Source organism: Microcaecilia unicolor, chromosome 6 (genome assembly GCF_901765095.1).
Source record: "Microcaecilia unicolor chromosome 6, aMicUni1.1, whole genome shotgun sequence".
Classification (NCBI taxonomy): domain Eukaryota; kingdom Metazoa; phylum Chordata; class Amphibia; order Gymnophiona; family Siphonopidae; genus Microcaecilia; species Microcaecilia unicolor.
The window spans coordinates 129233231-129258009 of NC_044036.1; the positions used below are offsets into that span (position 1 = coordinate 129233231).

A 24779-nucleotide genomic window follows, 5' to 3' on the forward strand; every position below is an offset into this window, starting at 1 on the left:
CCCCTATAACCACCACAGTCCACCAGGGCTACACGTAGACCTGGTGGGAGAGCCTATCTGGATGGCTGGGAGAGCAGGGGGGGGAGGGTTCTTGCCTTGGGCTTGGGGGAGAGAGAAGGAAAGAGGGCAATTGTCTTGGGGGCGGGAGGGGGCTCGAGGACTTTTTAAACAGCAAACGTTATGCAGACCCCCGCCCAATATTCAGTACCGGGATCTGCATGGCTTTTGAGCTGTCCTAAATTTGGCTGCTTAGCTATGCAGGTGTTTTACAAGGACCTGCATAACCTCAGATAGGTCAGATAGGTGTGAATTTATAAAATGGTGCTTATGCAGATTTTGGCTTTTTTGCATGTATGCATATGTCAGTAGTCTAAATATTTTTGCATGTAATCGGTGTGTAAACGTTAGCACCTACTTAACAGAATTTCCAACTGAGAGGACAGTTATAAAAAGGGTCAGCTATATACACCTATTGGGAAAGTATTTCAGGCATGGAGCTGCATAACAGGGATGGGCAACCAGAGTCCTTGAGGGCCACAACCAAAAAGCGTCTTCAAGATTTCTACAATGAAAATGCATGAGATTCTCTTGCATGTACTGCTTCCATTATATGATTATATAGATCTCATGCATATTCATAATGGAAATCTTGAAAACTCAACTGGGTTGCGGCCCTCTACTACTAGTACATACACAGCGCTGTACATGTTACACGCAGGTACCTCTTTTCTCTGCAGGGCTCATGATCTAAGCTGTTTTTTTGCACCCAGAGCAATGGAGGGTTAAGTGACTTCCCCAGAGTCACAAAGAGCTGGAATTCAATCCAGTTCCCCAGGATCTCAGCTCACTGCACTAGCCATTAAGCTACTCCTCCACTCCCTTGAGGACCATGGTTGCCCACCCCTACTTTACATGCAAAACCAGGTGCTTATAAAATTCATATCATGCATGAAAACTAGGCACATGGCAAGATCTGTGTTAAGACATTTGCGGGGATGTAACTTGGGCGGACATTGGGTAAATTTACAACTTTAGAAAATATGCATATTCATTAGGGATATCCTTAAGACCTGGCATTTTTGTGTGCTTTGAGGACTGCACTTGGACAAGTCTGGTTTAGGAGGACCACCAACTTAGCCATTTGTAATTATGACTGCTATTTATCTGTTCCACTTCAGCAGCATTCAGCATATGGACATCAGACATAATGATCAATGGATAAATCATCCACTTAGCTGTATGCAATATTATTATAACTGTTATTACTCTGAAATGGAAGTGGTTTGTCTAAAAGATAACATTTTTACAGCTCCAGACAGAAATCCTGGAAATCTCAGAGTAGAAGCTGATGACCCAAATGAGATGACCATCAAATGGGAGGTAAGAACATAGAAGCACTAGATCAGTCATGAGCCTATCAGAAGAGTGAGCAGGTTACGATCGATTCGACTTCAGCTCTTCTGTTACTGATATTACTGATTCCTAGCCTCTGCCCGGCTGATTTTCAGCGTTATTTAATCAGCCAGGAATGGCTCCTAGCCAGTTAAATACCACTTAACTAGTTAAGCGCTAATATTCCTGTGGACTCAATATCAGCTGGTACCTCTCTGCTTCCATTGCACATCTCTTCAGCTGCCGTCCTCTGCCTCCCTATGGATTCTATAGGAATTGTTCAGCGGCTTCATGATGTCTTATAGCAGTGTAGATTTCTCAGGAGTTTTTGCTTAGTTTTCTGTATTTTGAGAACATTTTTTTTTAAGTGTAAGGCTACAGATTTCTGATGGGTGAATCTGGACCACATGTTTCTCGTTCTGCCAATATGGGGAAGCTGTTCCTTTTGGGGAGGGGGAAAAGTTGTTACCTACTGCAGCATTCCCATGGAAAATTAAATTAAATCTAGTCTCTAATTATGCCTAGTAATGTATATTCTTTAGATTATGTTACCACAAAATATTCTGACTACAATACAAAAGCCTCAATATAACAAAACGTACTATCAACTAACAAACTTTTCTCTGGCTGATATTCAGCTGGCAAGTACAGCATTTTTTGTCCACCACTGGTGCTGAAACTGAAAATTTGATGCTGGGCCTTGTGCAGGCTTCAGCATTGAATTTTCATTTTTTTCAAGCCAGCTGGTGCATGCCTGGTTGCCGGCCAAGGAAAGAAAAGACTGCTATTTATGCGGTACTATTCATCCACTATGGTTGGCTAGTTAAATTCTGAATATTAGAACTTAACCAATTACACCCCCCTCTCCCGGAACACCCCTGATGTAGCCTGCTTAAAGATCAGTACTAACTGGTCACTTTCAGCATTTCATTCAAAAGAATCCCAAAGCTTTTAATCAGGGAGAGGGTCAAGACTTCATCAATGCAACTACACTGGTGAAAGACAACAAAGTTTGGAGTTAAAAGGAAGACGAGCACGAAGATGGAACAACAGAATCTGTGGCGGGAACAGAGACAGGGAGATTGGGGCTCAACAGTGATGGAGAAGTTAAGGAGGCCTGCAGAGAAGAGATCTTAGAACTGAGGAAATTCAACAGGACCTCAGCTGAGGGAAGGGTTATATATATATATATATATATATATATATATATATATATATATATATATATGTGTGTGTGTGTGTCTGTGTGTCTGTGTCTGTGTTGTGGTGGGGTTAACACCTGCAGTGACAGACCGGTGAATGAAGTAAAGTTCACAAGCTGATTTAGTTGAGGAAGAGCATTGTGATTGAAAGTAACTGGCCTTAGCCTTTCTCAGATGAAAATTATAGTCCCCATGTCAGGCTTGGCAGAACTTTACAGTGTCTGAAGACCCTTGACCTCCTCCAGAGGCACTCTGCTCTTCTTGCTTTGCGCTTAAGAAATCGCAACCCAGAGTGGTACCAAAAATGTTTTTGTAAAGAGGTAGAAGGATGGAAATAGAGGGGGCTATAGAATCAAAGGCAGAAGATAGAGATGAGTGCCAAGCCTGCACTTGATCCTCAAAGGATTTAGAAGTGAAGTCGGAAGGAAAATTTAAAAAAGTGGGAGAGAAGAATCGATGAAATGGGATGATCTTGACCAATGGCTAGAAGGGGGAGAACTACTTGACATGCAAGGAAGGGAAAGGTTAAACAGTACCGCATAATGGTCTGACCAAGAAAGTGGTATGGAAGAAAAGGCCATAATGGTGAAAGAGGGAAATTGAGGGGAAATGACAAGGTCAAGGGTATGGCTCACCTGATGGGTAGCCTAAGAGCCTAGCTGCTCGAGGTGAAGCTCATCAAGAAAAGGCAAAAAGGGAAGACCTGAGTATGTGATGGGAGTCAACATGGATATTAAAGTTGCCCAGTATTAGAATGTTGGGAAAACAAAGAGAAGCATCGATGAGAGATTGGAGGCAAGATTTACAACACTCTGATGACAAGGATGGTTGACAGTAAAAAAAAGGAGGATATGCAGAGGGGTGGGGGCATGGATCTTAAGGAATAATACTTCTGAGTAAGAAAATGGCAAGAGAATTTCAGTGAAATGTAGTGAGGGGGAGAAAATGGCTGCAAGGCCACCCACCCCCTTTCGATGCCCTGGAGGAGGAATAGAGGACATCAAATTGGAGAGGAAGAGCTTCATAGAGGAAATGCATTTCACTCCTTCCAAGCCAGGTTTCAGTTAGGAAAAAAAGCTGATACTTGTGGTGCACAATGAGATCACATATTAAGGGTGATTTAGACTGGATGGATCTGTAATTGAGTAAAGTTGTGGGGATTGAAGGAGTGAGAAGAGGAGAGGAGACAGTTTGATTTATGGGACAAAAGTAACGTATCTGCAGAAATTAGAAGGGAAAGAAGAAACTATCAGGGCAGTGGCCCTGGGATGGGAAGTGCCACGAGAAATTCTCTGGACTGTTCAAAGGCATAGGAACTGACAAAGAGCAACCAAAAAGCCAAGACCCTAAAGTGCTGCTATGGCAAAGTGAATGGTAGCCATTGTGAGGACCAAAGGAAAGAGTAGAATGTCCTGGAGCCTTGTCCCTCTGAGGGTCACTAAGAAGCTCACCCAAGGAGCACTATCTGCTCCATTGTGGTATGCCCAAGTGTCTTGATAAAATAGCTACTAAGCCCAGGGGGCAATCCTTACATAGCGCATCACGTGACATGAAAGGAGGAGAAGTCGAAAGCAGAGTCAGTGCTGGCTGAAAGAGTCTATGAGCGCCTGAACCTGAAAAATACAATACATCATCTTCTTGAAACCAGGTCTTCACAGCCCTGTAGTAATGCAGGGATTAAAAAATTTTTTAAAACTGCCTAATTTCTGTTTCAGTGGTAATTGGATAAGAGCATGATTGGTTCTTCATGGTGAAGGATGAAGTTTCTTTTCAGATTTACTGCACTGCTTTCTTCTTAGTTATAAATGACTCAAATCTATTCTCTTCCTTTACAGCCTCTGAAGCCAGCGGAACACAATGGACCAGACCTGGTTTATAAAGTGAGCTGGAGGCTGAAGGGGCAGGAGAGTGAATGGCATGAAGAGACAGTAAGAAGGCATTTTTTCACAGTGAAAGACACCCCCACATTTGTCCCTTACGACATTAAAGTGCAGGCAGAGAACCACTTTGGGTTTGCTCCAAATCCCAAAATATTCATGGCATATTCAGGAGAAAACAGTGAGTAACAGAAAATTCATTTTATATCTGTCATACGTTGTTCATGCTTGCCTAATGTGAAATAAACAATTCAAATGTTTCCATGATACATTGCTTTGGAAAAGGGAACTTTATATGCAAGTAGTGAGTTGAGAAGGAGATGGAAGTCCAAGTTTTGCCCTGTTAGCTTTATGGGTACGACACTGAATATCGGCCGTACACACATACCTTCTGGACACCACCAAAGACCCAAATGTTCAGTGCTGATGCATGCATATGGCCTGGCACTGAGTATCTGGGTCTAAAGTAGTCTGCAGCAGTCAGCGTTTAAAAAATGAACTGAATATTGAGCTGATTAATTATAGAAAACTTATAAAAATTATAAAGCAAGTCTTTCAAATGGAACTCAAAAAAATTAAAATCAGGAGTGCCTTAAAAATAATAAAGGTTCTAGAGAATGATAAGAAACCTTGTAGTGACAGTCATAAACATTCAGTTATAAAGAGAAAATAGAGAAAAATAATACCTTTGTTACCGAATTCTTAAAGGCATCTTAAAGGTTCCAGGGGTGATCCAGGAAATTATAGACCGGTGAGCCTGACATCGGTACCGGGCAAAATGGTAGAGACTATTATAAAGAACAAAATTACAGAGCGTATTCAAAAGCATGGATTAATGAGACAAAGTCAACATGGATTTAGTGAAGGGAAATCTTGCCTCACCAATCTACTACATTTCTTTGAAGGGGTGAACAAACATGTGGATAAAGGTGAGCCGGTCGTTACTATGTATCTGGATTTTCAAAAGGCATTTAACAAAGTACGTCATGAAAGACTTCAGAGGAAATTGAAGAGTCATGGGATAGGACGTAGTGTTCTGTTGTGGATTAAAAACTGGTTAAAAGACAGAAGTAGTAGTAGTAGTAGTACATGTGAGAAAGAGGAACCCGAACTAAAGGTACATAATGCAAGGTTCCACATTAGGAGTCACTGACCAAGAAAGGTATCTAGGCGTCATCGTTCATGATACGTTGAAACCCTGTGTGCAGCGGCAGCTAAGAAAGCAAATAGAATGTTAGGTATTATTAGGAAAGGAATGGAAAACAAAAATGAGGCCGAATATTGTGTTTAATTCTGGTCACCACATCTGAAAAAAAGATATAGTGGATTTAGAAAAGGTTCAAAGAAGAGCAACCAAACTGATAAAAGAGGGTGGAACTCCTCTTGTATGAGAAAAGTCTAAAGAGGTTATGGATCTTCAGCTTGGAAAAGAGACAGCTGAGGGGAGATATGACTGAGGATCCATTTGGGGAGGGTGGCAGTATATATGTGTGTTGTTGACATTGACATCTGCAAACTCCTGAGTGGTGTAGAATGAGTAGAAGTGAGTCAATTTTTTACTCTTTCAAAAAGTACAAAGACTAGAGAACACTCAATGAAGTTACATGAAAATACTTTCAAAACAAATAGGAGGAAATATTTTTTTCACTCAACAAATAGTTAAGCTCTGGAACTCTTTGCTAGCGATTAGTGTATCTGGGTTTGAAAAAGTTCCTGGTGGAAAAGTCCATACTCTATTGAGACAGACATGGGGAAGCCAATGCTTGCCCTGGAATTGGTAGCATAGAATCTTGCTACTATTTGGTTTCCTGCCAGGTACTTGTGACCTGGATTGGCCACTGTTGGGAACAGGATATTGGGCTAGATCAGGGGTAGGCAACTCCGGTCCTCGAGAGCCGCAGGCAGGTCAGGTTTTCAGGATATCCACAATGAATATGCAGGAGATAGATTTGCATACCATGAAGGCTGTGCTTGCAAATCTATCTCCTGCATATTCATTGTGGATATCCTGAAAACCTGACCTGCCTGCGGCTTTCGAGGACCGGAGTTGCCTACCCCTGGGCTAGATGGACCATTGGTCTGACCCACTATGGCTATTTTTATGATCTTATTTTCTTTTAACCCAATAACAGAGGAGGGCCTTGACAAAATCCTAAAAGGACTTTGACCAACTACCTGCAATGGTTTTCTGGTTTCTTCTTCAGGGAAATACTCCTCTTTATTTGGCAAAAAATGTTTCTTTTTTAAGTAGGCAATTATTGCGAGGGCAGGTCTCCCTATTATTTCCATCAGTTAATTCAGTTAATTATTTAAGACAGTTTTCCTCTTCAATCCCTTATTGATTGGTGCTGGGTTGCAAAATTTAAAGGTGTATGCTGTCACCCCCACTGTAAAATTGACTGGACTGTTAAAGTAGATTCATCAAAAAATTGTGAATGCCTCTCTTATGGGCAACTACCAACGGCATTAAAAAGAGCAGTGGTGTGTCCTTTGCTAAAGAAGAACATCTTGACCAGAACACACCTGAAAGTTACCAGCTAGTATCTAACAGTCTGTGCTCAACTCAGTGATTGGCTACAAGAGAGAAACTGGCTAGTTCCATGTCAAACTGGATTCAGATCCATTTATGGAACAGAAATGGTTCTTGTATCCCTATGTAGGGGTGCAAGCCCCTACCACACTATAACTAGTGCATTACAGAGCTTAACAGTGTCCTGTGCTACATTATACAAACGTGCAGAGCTAGTGCTTCAAGACAGCATGAACTTTGCACTTCATAAGGAAAATACTTGTGACCCTCTTTGGATGATGCAAGAACGTGGGCAACCATGACAGGGACCCATTCTCAGGTTGACCCCAGTCTCTCTGGAACCAGAATTTGGAGAAAGCCTTCAGAATCATGTCAAAAGACATTCTTGTGGTTTCTTCAGTTACAACATCAGGGCTCAGGCTAATCACTTATCTAATCATCGGAGACATTGCTGTTATTAAAATGATATGAAAGAGGTATCTGCCATGTCACGTTTTCTCTCTTGAACTCCTCTGAACTTATCTTCACTCATTCTATCGTGGAGGAGTAGCCTAGTGGTTAGTGCAGTGGACTTTGATCCTGGGGAACTGAGTTCGATTCCCACTGCAGCTCCTTGTGACTCTGGGCAAGGCACTTAACCCTCCATTGCCCCTGGTACAAAATAAGTACCTGAATATATGTAAACCGCTTTGAATGTAGTTGCAAAAACCTCAGAAAGATGGTATATTAAATCCCATTTCCCTTTCCCCCTTCCCCCTTTCCCTTAAGACATCACAATATCAGAAGTGAGCCAAGTATCGGGCAATCAAGCCATTGTGACATCACTGATTGGGTTGGCTCTTATTGGTGGAATGAGTGGAGGAGTAGCCTAGTGGTTAGTGCAGTGGACTTTGATCCTGGGGAACTGAGTTCAATTCCCACTGCAGCTCCTTGTGACTCTGGGCAACTCACTTAACCCTCCATTGCCCCTGGTACAAAATAAGTACCTGAATATATGTAAACCGCTTTGAATGTAGTTGCAAAAACCTCAGAAAGGTGGTATATCAAGTCCCATTTATATCAAGCCCCATTTCCCCTTCTACTGGAACACTTCAGAGTGCACACTGCCTGCTGACTACCTGCAGATCCAGTCATTCCCATGGGAAGAGACTTGCCTCACTGCCTATAAGACAAGCTCTGTAATCACTTGTGAGTAACAAAAAGGTGGCTTGGTCTATGTCATAGGGAGAATGTGTTTACTCCAACTAGTGTCTTTTAAGTGTTCATTCTAAGGCATTCATAGAAGTTTTTATTCTCGACCTCATTGTAAGCTTATCTAGAAACTTTGTACATAACTCTTCTTTCACTTTTGGGCATACTACCTTTTTGTAAATAATAAAGCTTTCAGTGTTGTTGTCTTCATTATATGTGTTACGTAGTTTTCCAGTTTATCTAGAAGGAGTTAGCACTTAGTAAGCTAAATACAGGCTTGCTTATCATTCCAGAGTGCTTTGGCAAAATTATTACTAGGTGGTAAGTTATTGGTTTACTTCTATACCGCTAGATGATCTTCACAGAAACTGAGCCAGGGGATTCTCCTCAGTGTTAGTAGTGCTACATTTTTCAGCATCTTATGACACTGTGGACCACAATATCATGCTAGTACAACTGGCAGAAACAGGTATCGGTGGCACAGTACTTGCTCGGTTCAGATCTATCAGATAGGCAACAGTTCATACTGTTTAGAGGAACCTTATCGCTTCCATGGGACTGACCTGTGGGGTAACACAAGGATTGATACTGTCACCTACTCTGTTCAATATCTTCCTCAAGCTACTGGCCAAGTTGATTCGGTTGATGGATACTCAGTTCTACAGCTATTTATGCCGATTGAACCAGACGTACCTATACCCCTGAATAAACTATGTGTTTAACAGCAATTCAAGAATCGGCTACAAACAACAAACTTTGCCTGAACCCAATTAAACCTGAGCTCCTGTGGGTCTCTAACATGAGTGGGAACATATCAGACATCAAAATCTCTTTTGGGAGATATGAATTCCCCTTAAAATTATGTCAGGAATCTGGGGATGCAACTAGACTCCACACTTAGACTGATCCCCCAAATCCAAGCAACCTTCAAGAGCTACTTCTATCATTTGTGACAGAGTACTTGAAGAACAGGATCTCTCTCTACTTACATCCAAGATCACTACGATCCTCCCAAGGAGTATCCATAACCACACTCTCTACAAGGAAATCACACAATGTAATACCCACCAGTGACCTTTCTCCAGAGTAGCCCCCACACTCTGGAGTGTACTGCGAAAGGTTCCACTTAAGACAAGACTATCTCTACTTCAGGAAGCAGGTGAAAGCTTGGCTCTTTTTCCAAGCCTTTAACGGAAGAAGCAACTAACTTGCTGGTCATACACATACAGGGCACAATATTTATTTATTTGTTTGTTACATTTGTATCTCACATTTTCCCACCTATTTGCAGGCTCAATGTGGTTTACATAGTACCGTAAAGGCGTTCACCAATTCCAGTGTAAACAGTTACACAGAATGTTGAGTATTATTAGAAAAGGGATGGAAAACAAACATGAGGATGTTATAATGCTGTTATATCGCTCCATGGTGCAACCGCACCTGGAGTACTGTGTTCAGTTCTGGTCGTCTCTTCTCAAAAAAGATATAAAGGAATTGGAGAAGGTGCAGAGAAGGGCAACAAAAATGATAAAAGGGATAGGACAACTACCCTATGAGGAGAGGTTAAGACGGCTAGGACTCTTTAGCCTGGAGAAAAGGCAGCTGAGGGGTGATATGATGTACAAAATAATGGTGTACAAAATAATGTGTGGGGTAGAGCGGACTGATGTGAAGCGTTTGTTTACGCTTTCTAACAATAATAGAACCAGGGGACACAAGATGAAATTAGAATGTGGTAGGTTTAAAACAAACCGGAGAAAGTTTTTCTTTACTCAGCACGTAGTTAGACTCTGGAACTCATTGCCGGAGAAGGTAGTGACGGCAGCTGGCCTTGCTGAGTTTAAAGGAGGTCTGGATAGATTCCTGAAGGAAAAGTCCATTGATCGTTATTAAATTTTGGGTTTTTGCCAGGTTCTTGGGGCCTGGATTGGCCGCTGTCAGAGACAGAGTGCTGGGCTTGATGGAACTTTGGTCTTTTCCCAGCGTGGCGGTGCTTATGTGCTTATGGTAGAATCAGTTTCAAGTAGAACAGGTATTAGGGAATCATATAGAGGAAGAGTTACGTTATGTCCATTACGTTCTTTGGTTTCGTAATGTTGCAAGGCTCAGGTATTTAAGTAGGATCGGTAGGGTATGCCTTTTTGAACAGGTAAGTTTTTACTGATTTCTGGAAGTTTAGGTGGTTATATGCTGTTTTCACAGCTTTTGGTAGTGCGTTCCATAGTTGTGTGCTTATGTAGGAAAAGCTGGATGAATAATTTGATTTGTATTTGAGTCCTTTGCAGCTTGGGTAGTGCAGGTTTAGGTACATTCATGAGGATTTTGAAGTATTTCTAGTTGATAGGTCAATCAGGTCTGTCATGTATCCCGGGGCCTCGCCGTGGATAATCTTATGAACCAGGGTGCAGATTTTGAAAGCAACACGTTCTTTGATTGGGAACCAGTGCAATTTTTCACGGAGGGGCTTGGCGCTTTCGAATCGCGTTTTTCCAAATATAAGTCTGGCTGCCATGTTTTGAGTGGACTGAAGTTTCTTTATGAGTTGTTCTTTGCATCCCACGTAAATTCCATTACAGTAATCTAGGTGGCTTAGTACCATTGATTGTATCAGGTTCCGGAATGTTTCCCTTGGGAAGAATGGTTTCACGCGTTTGAGTTTCCACATTGAGTAGAACATTTTCTTAGTTGTGGATTTCACGTGGCTCTCTAGTTTAAGGTTGCAGTCGATTGTAACGCCGAGGAGTTTCAGGCTGTCTGAGATGGGGAGGGTGTAGTCTGGGGTGTTTATATTTATGGGGTTGTTCACGTTGTATTGGGATGAGAGGATGAGGCAGTGTGTTTTTTCTGTGTTGAGGTTTAGTTGAAATGCATTAGCCCATGAGTCCACGATGTTCAAGCCGAGCTTAACTTTGTTAGTGATTTCTGTCGGATCATGTTTGTAGGGAATGTATATTGTGACATCGTCTGCATAGATGATAGGCTTAAGACCTTGGTCGGAAAAGGACTTGGCTAGTGGGGTCATCATTAGGTTGAAGAGGATCGGTGACAGTGGTGATCCTTGAGGTATATTCAGCGCTGACCCTGGATATTCAATGCTGGGCCAGTCTGGCGAGTGGCATTTTCCATGGCCAGCTAGCACATGCCTGGCATCGGCTAACGCATAAAGATAGGACAGCTATTTATGTGGCCCTATCTATGAGCTAAGCATGCCCGGTCAGTGTTGCTTATCGGGCATAACTTTGACATGCCCTAAAACAGCCCCCGAACACCCCCAAAATAGCTGGCTCATGGGGGGACAAGCACTAACACTGACTGCACATACTGTAGCTGGACTTTCTTATCCACTCCTACCCTAGCTGAGGTTATAGTCATGCACCTTTCATTAAATTAGTCCCCTTATTTTCTAACTGCTTTTACTCTATCTTATCTACGTGTTCCACCTTTGATGTCTATTCAAACGTTTTATTACATATCGTGTTGACAATTTAGGTAGCAAACTATCCATAGTATGTACTGCTATTAGAATATGTTTACTGCTGTGATTCTCTGTTCCCTATATTCAACTTATTCTTGCTGTACACTGCCTTGAGTGAATCATTTCATAAAGGCAGTTAATGAAGCCCAATAAATAAATAATTCTGGATGTCTAGTTGAAGTAGCTGAATAATTGTATGATGGAAAATAAATAACTGAATAAAAATTAAGTTTAAAAAGTACCTCTGCTGTTCAAAGTGTGTGTTTTGTGGGGGGAGGTGGGGAAGGAATGGGGGGTTATTTTGTAAAGAGGGAAAACACTTGCATAGCTTTGGTTTTGAAAGCCTTGCACAAACTTTTCATGGGCAGATCAGTATCTACTTAGAAGCTGGTACAAAGGTATATAGGTTGCTAAGTTCCTGCTGCCCTCCCCAACGGCTGGATTATAATAAATATGTAAATTATAGATTGCCACCCTTCTAGCTCTGTGAATCGCTGCAGATGTTCCTCCAGCCAGACTTCAGGAACCCGCAGCATTGTTTACTTTTCATAAATGCAAATATTTATTTTTTCTAATGTGTTTTATTTTCTTGCAGCTCCAGATGCCGCCCCTCTGAATGTGACTGTAGAAATTCTGAACAGTACATTAATTAAAGTTGGTTGGTCAAAGATCACACAAGATCAAGTTCGTGGACACCTCGAAGGATATAAGGTTGTAGACAATTTTTCTTTGTTGTTTTACTGGTTTGTTACCCGCTTTGCCCTGTTCGTCAGATAAAGCGTTATATTAAGTTTTGGATAAATAAATAACTATGTCTGGAAAGTAGTGATAGAACGCATTCCATGATGTAAGGACCACTTACAATCTACTGATAATATCAAAACCTTGCATTTATTTATTGCCCAGGTTGTTCCTCAGTAGAAAACCTGACTGCAGCTAAACAATGTGGAGGCTGATACTCAAAAACCTCTTTACCATGGTCTACGACATTGAAAAAGTTAGACTCTCCAAAACATTGCTATTAGACTACTTTGCCATGCTCATCGTACTGATTGCATTACCCCTTTGCTGAAACGCCAACTCTGGTTACCCTTTAAATACCAAATCACTTACAAAATAGCACTTTTGACTTTCAAAGCTTTCAGAATTGGCGTTCCTGACTACCTTTCCCATCTCACGGTCCCTTACTCACCTGCTAAGAGTTCTTCATTTAATCAATGATCATCAACTGGTGCTAGCAAGCCCCAAACTCACTCACCTAGCAACCACTGGACACTGTGTCTTCTTTTTCCTTTCCCCTCATGTTTGGAATAATCTGCCTCTTTCTGTTAGTAGTGACCCCTCACTTAAGACTTTCTAAGCCAATTTAAAGACCTGGCTCTAAAAACAACCTTTTGGAGAATCAGTCCCAATGAAATCCCCAGCATGAGATATTTGGGATCACTAAATTTGCCTCTGCCCTACTGTTTTGCTTTCCTATCCTCTTACATTTTTGGTTTGAATGTTTAACTTTGCTATTTCCTTTCCTTTCTGAATTTTTTGTAGATTGTACACCACTGTGCTCTGCCTTGGCAACTAGAATGATTTAGCAAGTTCTATTAAGCTATAACTATGTGGTCTTTGTGTTAAAAATGGCAGCCTGGGAAATGCATAAAATTTGTTCCAAAATTTATCTGTGTAAGTAGAGACATTCTAGGATCAGGGCGTAAAGTAATGTGGAGAGCAGCAAATTCCAGCTCCTCGCGTAAGTTTCTGAGTTTAAGTGAAATACACACTAATAGTAGGAATAACTTCAAACAGTTCATGTAATGGTGAGTGCCGGATGAATGTATTATTCATTAAGGAGGCAATTTGATAAAGCATGTCCCACATGCAAACCTTATTTTACCCATGGAAAGCTGCTATTATAAAAATGTGTGTGTGGTGGTGGTGGTGGGGGGGGGGGGGTGTGGATGTAAAAATTACTGAAAGATAGCACCTACGATTGTGGAATAGCTACATAGCTGTTCTCTGGGGTGTAGTTTGGTAGCAGCAGGGACAAAGCTGCAGTATACATGTGTACCTTAGAAAGTATGTGCAAACATCAGTATAGATTGTGTACATATTTGCCCCTCTTGCTGAGTAAGGGTAAATTTCTGGTAGGAGAATTTGGTTGCTATTTAGAGCAGCTCTGAGAGCCCATTACAATGGGCATAAAATAGGTTCTTTTTTGGAACTGTTTTATAGGTTCCCTGTTATGAAATGACCCCTCACATTTTTATAAAGGCATGGCGTCTTGCTGAAAAGTGTCTGCATAGTGATAGGATTTCAGATCTTGTGAACAGATTCATTGTAATGAATGCAGAGAAATAAAAAGTTAAAAATAACATTCAACTAATGTAATAGATTTTTTGACTAGCTTTTGTAATTTACCATTCCTGTCCTCAGGTCAGACTAGATTAGACTAGGGCATTACCAGAAAATATAAATGAATCATAGAAGGCATTCCAATAATAGTCCGACAGATGTGGGGGGAGGGGAGGAGAAACCTCTCGTGGAATCATGAATGGGAAATTTGTTTTTACCTGCCATCACGATGGTTAAATAATTAATAACTCAATGATAATACAACTAATTTCTTAAAGACAGATAATTACCTGGCCAACTGCAGATAAATTTAACTGGACAACTGTATCTGTTTAACTTCATTTTTTGGACTGTATCTCTAGACTAAAGTTCGTGGGTAAGTCATCTGCTTGATTTTAGGCCTGCAATCTCTGATCAGTGGTGAATATCAGAGCTGATTGTCCAGAGTTGAAAGATACCCTGAGAACCCCCGAAGCACTGCTGCTCTTTTGTCTGACTAAATTCTGTTGGGGGAGGGCAGGGGGAATAGGGGTAAAAATTTAGACAAATCTTTAGAAAATGTATACTAAATAATAACTCTACCTCACAGGTGAGCTGGTGGAAAATCAGGAGCTTGCTGGATGGAAAACGAGACCACCCTGAGCACCACTTCCTGACATTCCCAGGGGACAGGGATTCAGGAATGATTCCAGGACTTGAACCATTCAGTGAATATCATTTATCCATTGCAGCCTTTAACAGCAGGGGAGATGGTCCTCAGAGCACGAGGAAAACATTTCAAACCCCCCAAGGAGGTAACAGGAAAAACAGTTTAAGAACTGAATTTTAAGCAAGGGTTAAACTTACCAATTCTACTATTGCTTATCATTTCAACAGGGACTACTAGGTCTTCAATCACTGCTCTCTGTTCAGGACAAACAAAGACAAGGATCTCCAGTGAATTTATTTTAGTATAATTATCAGTAAATCATAAATCAGAACTACTCTAATGACAAAAAATGGGAGTACTTCCAAACTCACAATTTCAAAACTTCAAACATCAATAAGATTGTTAATGAAAACATAAAGAAAAATAGAAGTAGAGGAAAAAGACTTCAGTTAATATCATAACCCTAACACAAACGTTATCGGGTTGGATTTCTATAATCTTAGGTCTAAAAAAACTCCACTAAACAAAAAGAACGAACTCTTCATATAACAAAATAATAATAATGAAATCCACACTTTACATAAATTTTATAGCTAACATGGAAAAGAAAAAAAGATGATACCTTTTTTATTGGGAATAATACATTTCTTGATTAGCTATCGAAGGTTGCCCTTCTTTGTCAGATCGGAAATAAGCAAATGTGGTAGATGACAGTATATATAAGTAAAACATCCAAGCATTTCATTGACAGTCTAACAGGGTGGGGATGGGTAGGAGGTATGCATGGGAACATCAAAGCATTTCAGAGATAGTCTAACAGGATGGGGGTGGATAGGTGAGAGGAGGGTGATAAACATAGCAATACAACTTTATGGTTTATAATGGGCTAGAAAACCCAGATCTTTGTTAAGTCCTGTCTATTGGGTGTCAAAATATTCAATCATTCTGATTTCAAAGGTCTTATGTTCCTGTATTGTTTTAAAGTTACCTTTCAGGATTCTTACTATGAAGTCACTGGTACAGCGATCTGGTTTTGTAAAGTGCTGGCCCACAGGGGTGGGAACCCAGCTGGCACCAGTATTGTTCATGTGATGTCTATGTAAGTTATGTCCAATAAAAAAGGTATCATCTTATTTTCTTTTCCATATTTTATTTTGTTTTATTTCTATTGATTACCTTTAAAAGTGGACTAACCCGGCTACCACACCACTCTACTCATAGCTAACATGGAAAACTTATATAGAAGGAAAATACACTTATCTTTTCCACAGTAGCAATTTTATTGGTGTTTGAACTTTTGAAATTAAGTCTCCCATTTGTCATTAGAGTAGGTTTTTTTCTGGCTTTTCTAACCTATTTGCTCCCTCTGGATTTTGTTAAGTAATTTTCAGTAACCCGTGTTGCACTTTTACTCTACAAATCCTGATGCTAATTCTCAAATAATCCAACTGATTATTTTCCTTTGAAACTTTGTGGTCACTGGTTACATGAACTAAAGTATGACCATATTTTGTACCTACTATTTGTGGAGGCAACTGAATAAACCACACAAACCAAAAAAAGGAAGAAACAACCCTATCTTGAAAATCACAGAAGAAACACACAGGACTCAATTCTATAAACGGCACTGAAAAAAATAACGGTTACTGCCGGGAACTTGCCTAATTTAGGTACAACTATTTATACCAGCGAAACCTTGGGTGTAAATCCCTGCACCTAAATTTGGCAATGATCCCCTTTAGTCTAAAACAATGCGCATAAATTAAAGGAACACCCTTGATCCACCCATGATCACGCCCCGTGTGAAACCTGTGTCTAAATTTATGTGTGTAAATTTTAATTCCAAATAGCACCAGTAACTGCTGCTTAAGATCTCAATTATCGCACTAATTGGCTCTTCATTCAATTAAATTGTTTTTATTTTTAGCCCTTCTACAGTTGGTGCATCCATAACTATTTTCACTGTTGCTTCACCTCTGGATACTTTTTAAAATTATTTACTGGAAGGCCACTTATCCATCCCTACTCTGTGTATTTCTTCAGCAGTTGAATTAAGTCAAAATGGTGCACATACATGTCAAAATCAAGACATAAACATATTTTTATCCAGATGAATATGCATTTGAAAAGTGCTTCCTCTCTTTGTATGTAGCTAAAAGTACATAGTCATTGTAGTGTACAGCCATGATAAAGCCATTTTAGTGTATATAGTATTCAAATGCTATGACCACTTGCATTGTATATTGAGGCCTTATTTAACCACTTCTCCACTTGTGTTCTCCAGTCCCTGAACAGCCACATTTTCTGAAGATTCTCAGCTTTGATAAAGATTCAGTAAATCTGTCATGGGGAATTCCTAAGAAACCAAATGGCATTCTCACTGGTTATCTTCTGCAGTACCAGATCAGTAAGTACATGATAGAGAGATCTTCAGTGCTATTCTACTACTATTTAGCATATTCCACCATGAAGAGCCAAAACACGGTTGTTCTGTCCTCCGACAGCCTTGCACTAGTTTGTAATGTGATTCTAAAATGTGTATAATGCATTTACTGTTGTTCTCATTTCTAAGGACCTTCACTGTTGTAGTTTCCTCTGCAAAGATATGTGAGCAAGGCATTGTGTGTAATGTAGTTCACAGGCAATTGCAACCACACTTGTCTGTCTAAATAAGAATGGTTACCACTGGTTGTGAGGCTGCTCACACCTCTTTTCTCTCTCAGCCAAGCCTGGCTCCTGTGTCTACTTGCTATCATTTCCTGTTCAGTCTTACTATCTCTGTCCTGAGAGGTCAGCCAGGTATGACCTTTCCCTCCAATTGAGAGCCATCCTCTAGGACCACCCCTAGCTACTCGATGGCAGGCTCTGTCCCCACTGGTCTCTATCTGCTCCTCCCTGAGCCTGTGTGAGGCTTCAACACCTCTTTGTCCTGTCAGCCATGAGGCATTTCACCATCTTGTTAAAGACATGGAGCATATACCATTGTGCCCCAGACAGCTCTGTCCTGCTGTAACTCCCTGCAACGAACTTGGTATTTTACCTTGAACATATCTCCTCCCTAATGAGATATTGCACATTCCAGTCACCCAGCTTTGAATCACTTCTATCTGGTTAACTATTTATCACCTTCAATAAAGCTACCTCTCCTCAGATCTCCACCTCCAACAGCTCTCAGATTACAGAGTCTCTGTGCCCTGGAGCAGCACTTCTGAACATCTGATTGTGAGTAAATTATCTGTGATTTATTCAATAAAAGAGACTTCAGAAAAATAATAGTGACTTCAGGTGTGATTAGTGTGCTAAGGTTATACTTCAAGATATCATAGACTTTGCAGTAACAAGTCTATGAGAGTCTTAACAATGGTAACTGTTGAGAATGTAAATAAAAGAACATAAGCACTGCTATACTCGGACAGACCGAAGGTCAATCAAGCCCAGTATCCTGTTTCCAGCAGTGGCCAATCCAGATCACAAGTACTACTACTACTACTTAACATTTCTAAAGCGCTACTAGACGTACGCAGTGCTGTACACTTGAACATGAAGAGACAGCCCCTGCTCGACAAAGCTTACAATCTAATTAGGACAGACAGGACAAATAAGAGATAAGGGAATATTAAAGTGAGGATGATAAAATAAGGGTTCTGAACAAGTGAATAAGGGTTAGGAGTTAAAAGCAGAATCAAAAAGGTGGGCTTTTAGCATAGATTTGAAGACGGCCAGAGATGGAGCTTGACGTACCTGCTCAGGAAGTTTATTCCAGGCATACGATGCAGCAAGATAAAAGGAACGGAGTCTGGAGTTAGCAGTGGAGGAGAAGGGTGCAGATAAGAGAGATTTACCCAGTGAATGGAGTTCCCAGGGAGGAATGTAGGGAGAGATGAGAGTGGAGAGGTACTGAGGAGCTGCAGAGTGAATGCACTTATAGGTCAATAAGAGGAGTTTGAACTGTATGCGGAAACAGATAGGAAGCCAGTGAAGTGACTTGAGGAGAGGGCTAATATGAGCATAACAACCCTGGCGGAATATTAGTCGTGCAGCAGAATTTTGAACAGATTGAAGAGGAGAGAGATGGCTAAGTGGGAAACCTGTGAGAAGCAAGCTGCAATAGTCTAAGCGAGAGGTGATAAAGAGAGTGGATGAGGGTTCTGGTAGTGTGCTCAGAAAGGAAAGGGTGAATTTTGGTGATATTATTGAGAGAGAAACGACAGGTTTTAGCAGTCTGCTGAATATGTGCAGAGAAGGAGAGGGAGGAGTCGAAGATGACCCCAAAGTTACGAACTGATAAGACAGGAAGGATGAGAGTGTTATCCACAGAAATAGAGAATGGGGGAGGAGGAGAGGTTGGTTCAGGGGGAAAGATAAGTACCTGGAAAGATCCCAGAACAGTAAAAGAGATTTTATGCTGCTTATTCTAGAATATGCAGTGGATTTTTCCTAGTCCATCTTCATAACGGCTTATAGACTTCTTTTAGGAAATTATCCAAACCCTTGTTAAACCTAGCTAAGCTGTTTTTACCACATTCTCTGGCAATGAATTCCAGAGTTTAAGCACTCGTTGAGTGAAGAAATATTTTCTCTGATTCATTTTAAATTTACTACTTAGTAGCTTCTTTGCATGCCCCCTAGGCCTAGTATTTTTGGAAAGAGTAAACAAGTGATTCACATCTACTTGTTCCACTCCACTCAGTATTTTATATACCTACTACTACTTCTACTACTACTTATCATTTCTATAGCGCTATGTTAATATGTGTTGTAACTTGAGGCCTATCCACTGGAATGGTGGTGGGCCAAGTTACTGGGCTTTGGCCAGCTGAGCAGCCCTGACTAGGCCTGAAAGCCCACCAATGGTCTTATAGATGGGAACCTGCAAAAGCAGGCCTGCATGATGGGTCTTAACAAAATCTGGTAGAACTGTTAAATTGAACATAACACCTAAGATGTAGAAATAATGGACAAAAATGGATGAAGTTTGGTTTTTAAAATGAAGTCTGTGAGATTGGCACTCAGATCATAAGATAATATGAAAGATGATATGAAACTGAAATGCTAGTATTGAGATATTTTTGTATCAAGAGGGAGAAAAACAAGTGTTGACAAAAGCGGAAATGTCATAATCAGGTGCAGATATTTTTGTAATAAGAAAAAACATGTTGTTGACAATAACGGAAATCTTGCAATAGCTAAAACGGAAAGAAGAGGGTACAGATGGACATCTGCCGGAAAGGAAAGTATGAATCAGAGGTTGGGCAATATTAAGGAAAAAAAACCAGGGGTCTTGCCATTGATTTGCATGTAGACCTGCGCCTATAAAAGAGAAGAGATTTTGGCAGATCGTTGGAACTTTTCCCCAACACCTTGGAAGCAGCAACGCTCTGTCCAGAATCTGTCCAATGTCTGTACCTGACTGAAGTCCCTATTTGAGGGTAAGAATAAATAAGTAATTCTTTCACTAACTGGTTTCAGTCTTTATTTCATTCTATTTTCTGTCATTCACCTATTTCACTGAATACCACCCACAAACACATAAGTTAGATTCCTTCTCTCTCACTTACATAGATTTAATGTGGGAACATAAATGGCTAAGGATTTATTTTGATTCAGATAGACAGAAAGCCATGGTAATGGGAATTAGATTTGAACTGCACCTTCTGATGGCTCCCCAGCGCCGATACCCCTGCCAAGGAGTTTCACTGGAATTTAGGGAGGCGGTCTACAAGATCATAGAAGAACAGACCCTCTGTATACCTCCGTGTGGAAATCTCAGACGGGGGTCTACAGAGGGTCAATAAAACAGCTACTAGACGTACGCAGCGCTGTACACTTGAACATGAAGAGACAGTCCCTGCTCGACAGAGCTTACAATCTAATTAGGACAGACAGGCAGGACAGACAAGAGATAAGGGAATATTAAAGTGAAGATGATAAAATAAGGGTTCTGAATAAGTGAACAAGGGTTAGGAGTTAAAAGCAGCATCAAAAAGGTGGGCTTTTAGCTTAGATTTGAAGACGGTCAGAGATGGAGCTTGACGTACCGGCTCAGGAAGTCTATTCCAGGCATATGTTGCAGCAAGATAAAAGGAACGGAGTCTGGAGTTAGCAGTGGAGGAGAAGGGTGCAGATAAGAGAGATTTACCCAGTGAACGGAGTTCCCGGGGAGGAATGTAGGGAGAGATGAGAGTGGAGAGGTACTGAGGAGCTGCAGAATGAATGCACTTTATAGGTCAAGAGGAGTTTGAAGTGTCTGCAGAAATGGATAGGAAGCCAGTGAAGTGACTTGAAGAGAGGGCTAATATGAGCATAACGACCCTGGCGGAATATTAGTCGTGCAGCAGAATTTTGAAGAGGAGAGAGATGGCTAAGTGGGAGACCTGTGAGAAGCAAGTTGCAATAGTCTAAACGAGAGGTGATAAGAGCGTGGATGAGGGTTCTGGTAGTGTGCTCAGAAAGGAAAAGGCAAATTTTGTTGATATTGTAGAGAAAGAAACGACAGGTTTTAGCAGTCTGTTGAATATGTGCAGAGAAGGAGAGAGAAGAGTCGAAGATGACCCCAAGGTTACGAGCTGATGAGACAAGAAGGATGAGAGTGTTATCCACAGAAATAGAGAATGGGGGAGGAGGAGAGGTTGGTTTAGGGGGAAAGATAAGAAGCTCAGTCTTGGTCATGTTCAGTTTCAAATGGCACTGAGACATCCAGGCAGCAATGTCAGACAGGTAGGCTGATACTTTGGCCTGGATTTTGGCTGAGATTTCTGGTGTGGAGAGGTAGATCTGGGAGTCATCAGCGTAAAGATGATACTGAAAACCATGGGATGAGATCAGAGTACCAAGGGAAGAAGTATAGATGGAGAAGAGAAGAGGTCCCAGGACAGATCCCTGAGGTACACCAACTGACAGTGGGATAGAAGTAGAAGAGGATCCACTCAGGGCCGGTCCTAGGGTCTCTGGCGCCCCCCCCCCTGCAGACTAAGAGTTGGCCCCCGTGCGCCACCCCTCCGGCACCCGCGCGCCCTCACCCCCCAGCATCTCCTTTCTCTCTTCTCCCACCCTGCCCCTGTCCAACAATTCTCCTTCGCCCCCATCCCCCGCCACACTTGGTGCTTTAAATCTTTACCTCCGTTCCAGCAGCTGCGTCATTTGAAAGCCTTGCCCCCTCTCTAGCCTTCCCTCCCTTCGTGAGTACGTTCTGCAGTCCCGCCCTCGAGGAAATGACATCAGAAGGCGGGACTGCGGAACGAACTCACGAAGGGAGGGAAGGCTAGAGACGGTGCAGGGCTTTCAAATGATGCGGCTGCTAGAACGGAGGTAAATTAAAGATTTAAAGCACCAAAGGCGGCCCAGTATGGCGACGCAGCACCGCAGCAGCGCCCTTGAAGGCAGGCACCCCCTGCGGCGCTTACCCCGCTTACCGGGTTTGACCGGCCCTGGATCCACTAAAGGTACGCTGGGAGAGATAAGAAGAAAACCAGGAAAGAACAGAGCCCTGAAATCCAAGTGAGGACAGTGTATCAAGGAGTAGGCTGTGATCAACAGTGTCAAAAGCAGCAGATAGATCGAGAAGGTTGAGGATAGAATAGAGACCTTTGGATCTGGCTAGGAACAGATCCTTGGAGACTTTAACAAGCGTTGTTTCAGTTGAATGAAGGGGGCGAAAGCCAGATTGAAGTGGATCAAGAATAGCTTGAGATGAAAGAAAGTCAAGGCAATGGCGGTGAAGAGCATGTTCAAGTATCTTGGATAGGAAAGGGAGGAGGGATATGGGGCGATAGTTAGAAGCACAGGTAGGGTCCAATGAAGGTTTTTTAAGGAGTGGTGTGACTACAGCATGTTTGAAGGCATCAGGAACAGTCACAGTGGACAGTGAAAGATTGAGGATATGACAGATAAACGGGATGACATTAGGAGAGATAGTGTTAAGTAGATGGGTGGGAATAGGATCAGAGGAACAGGTAGTTTCGAGGAGGAAGGAAGATGTATAGTTTCCTCTTCAATGATTTCAGAAAAGGAAGAAAGGGAGGCAGGGGTTGGAGGGTTGAGAGAATGGACTAAGGGAAGGAGAGGTGTCCTAAGCTGTCTGTTCTCCAAACTGAAGAGCCCTAGCCGCTTTACCCTTTCCTCCTAGTGAAGTCATCGCATCCCCTTTATCATTTTCGTTGCCCTTCTCGGTACCCTTTTCTAATTCCACTATATCTTTTTTGAGATGTGGTGATCAGAAGTTCACACAGTATTTGAGGTTGTGTTCGCACCATGGATGATACAAAGGCATTATATTGTCCTGTTTTCTATTCCTTTCCTAATAATTCCTAACATTCTATTTGTTTTCTTTGCCGCTGTTGCACATTGAGCAGAGGATTTCAACATATCATCAACAATGACACTTAGATCCTTTTCCTGGATGGTGACTCCTAATGTAGAACCTTGCATCACATAACTATGGTTTTGGTTCCTCTTTTTCCACATGCATTACTTTCCACTTGCTCACGTTAAACGTCATCTGCCATTTGGATGCCCAGTCTCCCAGTTTCATATGGTCCTCTTGTAATTTTTCACAATCCTCTTGTGATTTAACAACTTTGAATAATTTTGTGTCATCAGCAAATTAAAATTACCTTACTAGTTATTCCCATCTCTAGGTCATTTATAAATATGTTAAAAAGCAGCAGTCCTAACACAGACTCCTGTGGAACCCCACTATCTACCCTTCTCCACTAAGAATACTGGCCATTTAACCCTACTCTCTCTTTTCTATCTTTTAACCAGTTTTTAATCCACAATAGGACACTACCTCCTATCCCATGACTCTCCAATTTCCTCTGGAGTCTTTCATGAGGTACTTTGTTAAATGTCTTTTGAAAATCCAGATACACAGTATCGACCGGATCACCTTTATCCACATGTTTGTTCACCCCTTCAAAGAAATGTAATAGATTGGTAAGGCAAGATTTTCCTTTACTAAATCCATGTTGGCTTTGTCTCATTAATTCATGCTTATGTATATGCTCTGTAATTTTGTTCTTTATAATAGTCTGTACCATTTTGCCCAGCACTGGCATCAGACTCAATGGATCACCTCTGGAACCCTTTTTAAAAATCGGCATTACATTGGCCACCCTCCAATCCTCTGGTACCATGCTTGATTTTAAAGATAAATTACATATTACTAACAATAGCTCTGTAAGTTCATTTTTCAATTCTATCGGTAATCTGGGATGTATACCATCTGGTCCAGGTGATTTGATACTCTTCAATTTGTCAAATTGCTCAATTACATCTTCCATGTTTACAGAAATTTGTTTCAGTTTCTCTGACTCGTCAGCATTGAATAGCATTTCTGGCACCGGTATCTCTCCTAAGACCGAAGCTAAGAATTAATTTAATATTTCTGCTATGGCCTTGTCTTCCCTGATTGCCCATTTTATCCTTCAGTCTTATAGCGTTCCTGGCCAATAAAGTCATTTTAAATATCGGCCAGCATATGTATGTATACTTTATCTTGATTTATCCTTGCCATTTTCAGGGTACAAACCATAGAAGTTTGCCTGGCACTGGCCTTGTTCTCCAACTTCTAGTTATCACTAAAGCCCCCCTCTAGCCTACCTAAATTTGTTAATTCTTCCTTATTGAAACAAAGAAGGATCAATTTTAGTAGTACAGCACTTGACCTTTCTACATATATGACCCATAATATCTATAGTCTCGATATAAAGTGGCATAAAAATATGCTTCACAAGGTGTTGAAATTTGGGGGGGGGGGGGGGGGCATCCTTGAAAAAGCTGCTAGCGGGTGAAACATGTGACATGTAGGATTGAACAACCTTCCATAGCTGACTTTACTCAATGAAAGTTAAGTGACTTACTATATTATAAAAAAGTTAAAGTTTTGATATGATAGTTGAATCTCATTAAGATTGTCAAGTCTAGCAATATAGGAAGCTTAAGATTTAACAATTAGTGACTGGTGATGATTTGGGGGTGGTCAAATGCGGTATGAAAGTTTGACCACTTGATTGCCATGCTGAGGTCCTTTAAATCCATAAAAATATGTTTTGATACAATTACATGTAAGCGAGTATTATTTACTTTTGACAATAATATCCATAAGCATATCCATGAC

The 24779-nt window shown here is 41.2% G+C and overlaps 1 protein-coding gene across 4 annotated transcripts in view; it reads left to right on the plus strand.

Annotated features, from left to right (window-relative positions):
• The window catches only part of CHL1 (cell adhesion molecule L1 like), a 147891-nt gene that overhangs the window by 104708 nt on the left and 18404 nt on the right, over nucleotides 1–24779 (plus strand). For all 4 annotated transcript variants that reach the window (XM_030208520.1, XM_030208518.1, XM_030208522.1 and 1 more), the window contains exons 17-21: nucleotides 1310–1380; nucleotides 4430–4652; nucleotides 12263–12378; nucleotides 14603–14807; nucleotides 16947–17069. In XM_030208520.1, the coding sequence (XP_030064380.1) occupies nucleotides 1310–1380; nucleotides 4430–4652; nucleotides 12263–12378; nucleotides 14603–14807; nucleotides 16947–17069 (738 nt within the window). The remainder of the gene's footprint in view (nucleotides 1–1309; nucleotides 1381–4429; nucleotides 4653–12262; nucleotides 12379–14602; nucleotides 14808–16946; nucleotides 17070–24779) is intronic.